This window comes from Oncorhynchus mykiss, chromosome 28, assembly GCF_013265735.2.
Source record: "Oncorhynchus mykiss isolate Arlee chromosome 28, USDA_OmykA_1.1, whole genome shotgun sequence".
NCBI lineage: Eukaryota > Metazoa > Chordata > Actinopteri > Salmoniformes > Salmonidae > Oncorhynchus > Oncorhynchus mykiss.
In genome coordinates this window covers 27,833,018-27,839,229 of record NC_048592.1, presented here as the reverse complement: position 1 = coordinate 27,839,229, position 6,212 = coordinate 27,833,018, and the positions used below count along the sequence as shown (strand labels likewise).

Sequence of the window (6,212 nt, the reverse complement as noted above, 5' to 3'; positions counted from 1 at the left end):
AATGTCCACATAGGGAGAAACACAGATTAAGGGGATGATATTGTCAATCACACACTTGAAAAAAAAAAGAATCATGCTTGCATATTTTAATAAGCATACCGTTCATTTGATCCGATTCAGTGGGTTTCAGTAGTAGCCCAGTGAGAGGTTTAAATTGTTCGGTCTGCTCTTGTGAAATAACATATTCTAGTTTAGGTGAATCTAATCCAATCAGACATGCATGTTAACTATAGACTAGCGAATGTTTAGTCTCGGCAAAAATGTTCCCATGACGAAAAAAACCTGTCTTGCCCATTCGACAAAATTTGGTTCAAATCGAATTTCTCATATTTTCATTTAACAACGTGAAAAATCATAATAATAATAGGCTAATTTGGATTAATTTAAAGATATTGGAACGTTTACATTAGGACTATCTGAAAGCATATGTTGCTGTTAACAAATAAATACAGCCTATTTGAAAGAAAAAATAGTTACATTTACAAAACAAATTCATCAATTTTTTGTTTGTTGATGATAAAAAATCCGCTGTGTTTGTGTGTGTGTCAGCGCACATGGGACACACGAAAGCAAAGTCAGAGCTGTCAGTTCACTGTCTTATAAGAAAAACAATAACTTTTCAAAAACTAATCAAAGAGCGATCAAATCAAACGTACAGGGATGCTAAGTTTGCACAGGCTACCACAATTTAGGGAAACGTAGGCCTACAGTAAATAATGAATATCAACAACAAAAAATTCAAAGAGGATAATTCAACATTAAAACCAGATTGAGTTGTATTATGCAGGCTATTATTCGCCTCAACATTATAATAAGCATGTATTTGTATTATGAAAACGAAAAAAATTGAGTCCTCCTGAAAAATCTTGGTACAAAAAAAATCGATAAATTCCTGCAATAGCCAACATTGCATAACAATTTATAACAGAGGCATGGTGACAATTATTATAATGCTGAAGATTGCACATCTCTTTTTTTAATCAGATGCTTCGAACTGAAAGCTTTCCTATTGAAAAGGGTCCCCACGCCTTTTATATGTGGTTTTACTAAAGATGTGCGCGTGTTTTACCGTGGCAAAACAAAGAAAACATGGGCACACACGAAATTATTTAAAAATGATAGGGGTTTCACAAACCTACCTATAATTTAGCAATTATAGGGCCCATCGTTAATTGAACTACCGTCACCATTATCAGCTGCAGGCAGCAATAAAGATGCTGAACTACGGGAGAATAAACCCAACTGGGCTGCTGTCAGTTGCTCTCTGCCCAGATGCTATCGGTTAGTCCGAATGGGATGGATTAAAAACGAACTGATTGCTGCAATGCGAGTTCTTTATTTTCTGAAACTAAGGTTGCAAACATTGGGCTATAAATTGTAAGAGATGAACAAAGTCTAATTTACCTGTTACATTTGTTTTAGTTTATTTTCACCTTTAGCAGCAGCGTGTGAAATAAAACGAAATTAAGAGCATCTTATCACGGAGGATTGTTGTACTATGCAAAAATAACGAAAATAAAATAAAAAGCTATATCGAGAGATGTGGTATCACCTCTGACGTATTACTGAACTAATTTCCCCATGTATAACATCTCATATCCACTGCAAGGCGGGCATATGTGTCAAAGAGGTGCGGCCAAGACAGTCAAAAAGGAAAATGGAGAGGGAAAAGTTCCACCCTCACTAATGCAAAGATTGCTTTCGCTAGAGCATGGGGTTGGTGCAGCTGCCTCTGACACTGGATGGAATCTATATGGGACTATTATCCTGCTGGATCTGCGTTTTGTTTTAGGGCTACAACGTAATGTATTGGAAAAGCGAACAAATGTTGGCTTGCCCCGAGGTGGATGACATTGAAAATGGGTTTAACTCGACCTTCGACAGCACGGTATGCCTATATCCATATTAAAAGTTTGAAGAAATTATCGAGCATTCATTGTTTAGCGAATTTTTCGATTTTATATGGTGCTATTAGGCCTACCATTTATTGTTTAAACATCTTACATTCGGTAAAATGTTAGGCTACTCCAAACCGACGGGCGACTGTTTCAAGTTAATAATTTTAGATTTGAGATCCCCACCCATTCGTTTTCTCTGCACAAATCAGTGCATTACCTGAGGGAGGTTGCGTTACAGGCTAATCAGCGTTGGTTTGGAGAAAGCTGCCATGCCGATAACTGCCAAACAAATCTGTCTGATTTGGCCATTCGGCTTTTTTGTTCAGTCATTCGTCCTGAATGTGATAATTTTGCAAGAATTGCCCTTCTGCAGATAACTAATGTGATTGACAGCAGATATTGATAAGCGTTGAACCATGAACGTTATTTTGTTGACAAGTGGTTGAACATTTCAAGAGTTTTGGTTCATGTGTACAAAAAAATATTAAAGGGTTCTTGAAGATGGCATCTTAGTCCTATTTTTTTCGTCATTGTTGTCATAGCAAGCAGAAGTGGAGTTAAAGGCCATTCCAGTGCATATTTTGACTAGTCACTATGCCTAAGGAGGGATGTGGAAGGGCATCTTCCGATTCTTTGAGTATACTTTTTTAAATTTAACCAGGTTGCCCAGTTAAGAACAAGTTCTCATTTACAACTGCGACCTGGCCAAAATAAAGTAAAGCAGTGAGACAAACCAGTTACACATAGAATAAACAAACGTACAGTCAATACGCCGACAAGTAGCATGAGTAATCAAACGGGTATACCGGTAGCCTATTTTTAATAGTAGGCCTATGCGTGAAACCTTACCATTGGAAATTAGGCCTATGCCTTCACGGGTGCCTTCATTTACATGTCAATAATTTATTTTATTTATTTATTTTACCTTTATTTAACCAGGCAAGTCAGTTAAGAACAAATTCTTATTTTCAATGACGGCCTGGGAACAGTGGGTTCAGGGGCAGAACGACAGATTTGTACCTTGTCAGCTCGGGGGTTTGAACTCGCAACCTTCCGGTTACTAGTCCAACACTCTAACCACTAGGCTAACCAGTGATTTAGTTTGTGCATTCATCTTAAGATAACTAGGTGGGAAAACCACGTCAGTCATAACTACTTTAGATGACACATGTATGTATGTACTAGCAGGACAGTCGATGGTAGAGGAAAACCCAGACATAGGTAGGCCGGGTCAAATTTATGCAGATGAAATTGTTCTTAATTTAGGCATGAAAAAGTTTGCGTTATGTCAATAATGACTTATTTTTCTGTTTTATATATCTAGGGCACATCGGATTACATTTTTGGAGATGAGTCCTATTCACCATCTTCGTCTTTGTCTTCCTTGACACCGCAGACGATGGCATCAGCCTCTCTGGGGAAAAGCCTTTGTACAAGTTGTGGTTTGGAGATAGTTGACAAATATCTACTCGAGGTAAGTTTCCGAGCCTATGACCGGCTTAGATATTAGATATTCAAACCAAGGCTTAAAATGCGTATGTACATTTTTTTTCTCCCCCAACGTCCAGAAACTCATAGGCCTAGGATCCCTAAAGTGTTCACATTTTTAACTGTGACAGGAAAAAAAGTTTGTAGGCCTATTTGGTAAATAAAATTACATTTTAAGTTCAGCAAAATTGTTACTTTAACATCGAATGGTGTTCATACATGCCTAATTTTCGTGGCTAAAACTGTAGACCAGGTTACTCTTTCGGGCGAATAAATCTGTTTGACTTTTGTGGCTACATTTCAGGTGAACAACTTGTGTTGGCACGTGAACTGCCTCTCGTGCAGCATGTGCCAAACTCCTCTAGGAAGACATGCCAGTTGCTACATCAAAGACAAGGTGGTTTTCTGCAAACTCGACTACTTCAGGTAGGTGAAAAGGGTGGCCTCTTCCATACAGGGAGGGCTCCAGCGCGATTAGCCAAGTAAAACTCAACTCCACGTCAACGGAGAGGAGTTGAGTTTAGGCTACATCTGAAGTTGCAACTTTGACATGACATTCAATTGTTATCTAATGATGTTAATGAGGCATTCTACAAGGCAAGATAAGTGGCTTTTAACATTGGGCCCTTTTTATAGCCACAACATTCATAGTAGCACTTCTCTACAGCCTTCAATTTACATTAAATGCATTTTTTGGGACAACCTTGTATTTCTAGATTCATGATCAAATAATTTTGTTGATATAAAATATATATATATTTTTTTAAAGACAAAATAAAGTAAATGGCTACCCTGCCTTTAGTGGTTTTGATCTGTAGTTTGTTTGCAATCCAACTTTTCCACAGGAAGTATGGAACTCGCTGTGCCCACTGTAGCAGGAACATGCACTCCAAAGACTGGGTGAGGAGAGCAAAGGGCAACACCTACCACCTGGCCTGCTTCGCCTGCTTCTCCTGCAAGCGCCAGCTCTCCACGGGGGAGGAATTTGCCCTGGTGGAGGAGAGGGTGCTGTGCCGAATCCACTACGACTCCATGCTGGACAACCTGAAACAGGCCATGGAAAGTGGTAAGCAACATTAAAAGGTGTGTAGAAAGAATAAGGCCTGCACTTTTAAAAATGTGTTAATTGTACACTAGCTGTTTTTTCTACACATGTATGATTGATGCAGCAATTTAATTTAGTCAATTTAATTATTTTGAAACGATTGATAAATATGAGATTCTAGATTTTCCCTTATCGATTAGCCTTCCTCATTTTCCTATGCAATGTGATGACCTATGTGGTCATGTGTTTACATGAAAAGGTGTTACTGTAGAGGGAGCCCCACCATCAGAGCAAGAAGGGTCTCATCCCAAACCAGCTAAGAGGGCTCGCACTAGCTTCACCACAGACCAGCTACAGGTGAACATTTATTACTTTCCTGTCACTCCAGAAATGACTATCCTGGATGTTTGCATATGAAAGATATAATTGTGTGTGACCATCTTACATTCACTGTGTCTTGTCTGTTAGGTGATGCAGGCCCAGTTTGCTCAGGACAATAACCCAGACGCTCAGACCCTCCAGAAGCTGGCAGAGAGGACTGGCCTCAGTCGCAGAGTCATTCAGGTGAGCTCTCTAACATTAGTCTAGTCAAACAATTGTAGGTGTCCCTGAAGTTACAAATGAAGCTTAACCCATCCCTATTGAATGTACAGGTTTGGTTCCAGAACTGTCGAGCTCGTCATAAGAAGCATGTGAGCCCTCAGCACCATGTGCCATCTGCAGCGACGTCGTCACTACAGCAGTCCAGGCTTTCTCCGCCTCTTATGGAGGATCTACACTACACATCCTACATACCAACAGACACACCCGTGCTTACAGCACTACACACTTACATGGATGGTGAGCAAAACCAGCACATCACAGGTTCATCTTTTTTTATGGCTTGTGGGTTAAGCTTACTTTGTAACATCTTATTTAGTTTTGCTTTACAATTCAGTGCAAAGATCTGGAATCACAATATTTCATAACCCAATGGGTTATGTTTGTTCTTCACAGTGCACTCTCCCTCCTCCCTGGTGTTCCAGCCTCTTTTATACCATTCCATGACACAGCTGCCAATCAGCCATGCCTGATCTTCACATCCCGCACCCTGCAGAACCGGCCCTTACCATTGGTTAGAATGCTGAGGAGCCAATGCGAAAGCCCTGTCCATTAAAGGGTGGGGTGCAAAATGATTTGCTATGGGGATTTATCGAAGGAGATCCAATTCAGATGTAAAATAAGGTTAATATGTAAACTTGTTGTTGATGTATTGTACATATTGGTTGGCATTTAATTTATTTGAGATATGTGACTGAGCACTTTGTAAAAAAATAAATGTATTAATAGATGTGTACACTGAACAAAAATGGAATATGCAACAATTTCAAAGATTTTTACTGAGTTACAGTTCATAAGGAAATCAGTCAATTGAAAAATTAATTGGGCACTAATCTATGGATTTCATTACTGAATACAGCTATATAGTGCTTTCAGAAAGTTATTCAGACCCCTTGACTTTTTCCCAAATGTTGTTACATTAGTCTTCTAAAATGGATTAAATAAAACAATCCAAAGCAATCTACACACATTATGGGGTAATGACAAAGGTTTAGAAATGTTTGCACATTTATTAAAAATAAACATACCTTATGTAAATAAGTATTCAGACCCTCTGCTATGAGACTCAATTGAGCTGTGGTGCATCCTGTTTCCATTTATCATCCTTGAGCTGTTTCTACAACTTGATTGGAGTCCCCCTGAAGTAAATTCAATTGATTAGACATGATTTGGAAAGGCAC

The 6,212-nt window shown here is 39.0% G+C and overlaps 1 protein-coding gene across 1 annotated transcript; it reads left to right on the top strand.

The window, feature by feature from the left end:
- The first annotated feature begins 1,627 nt into the window (after positions 1-1,627).
- Positions 1,628-5,870, top strand: LOC110508831 (LIM/homeobox protein Lhx8). The gene is made up of 8 exons (XM_021589674.2): positions 1,628-1,888; positions 3,223-3,372; positions 3,691-3,812; positions 4,232-4,452; positions 4,691-4,788; positions 4,900-4,995; positions 5,085-5,271; positions 5,428-5,870. The coding sequence occupies exons 1-8, from the start codon at positions 1,805-1,807 to the stop codon at positions 5,502-5,504; spliced, it is 1,035 nt and encodes a 344-aa protein (XP_021445349.2). The 5' UTR covers positions 1,628-1,804; the 3' UTR covers positions 5,505-5,870.
- The last annotated feature ends 342 nt before the right edge of the window (positions 5,871-6,212 follow it).

Excerpts from the sequence above, each read along its gene's own strand:
- LOC110508831 (XM_021589674.2), top strand. The coding sequence starts at position 1,805 with ATGTATTGGAAAAGCGAACAAATGTTGGCTTGCCCCGAGGTGGATGAC. Across the intron at positions 1,889-3,222 it reads ACTCGACCTTCGACAGCACG|GGCACATCGGATTACATTTT; the intron begins GTATGCCTATAT and ends TTATATATCTAG. Across the intron at positions 5,272-5,427 it reads ACTACACACTTACATGGATG|TGCACTCTCCCTCCTCCCTG; the intron begins GTGAGCAAAACC and ends TGTTCTTCACAG.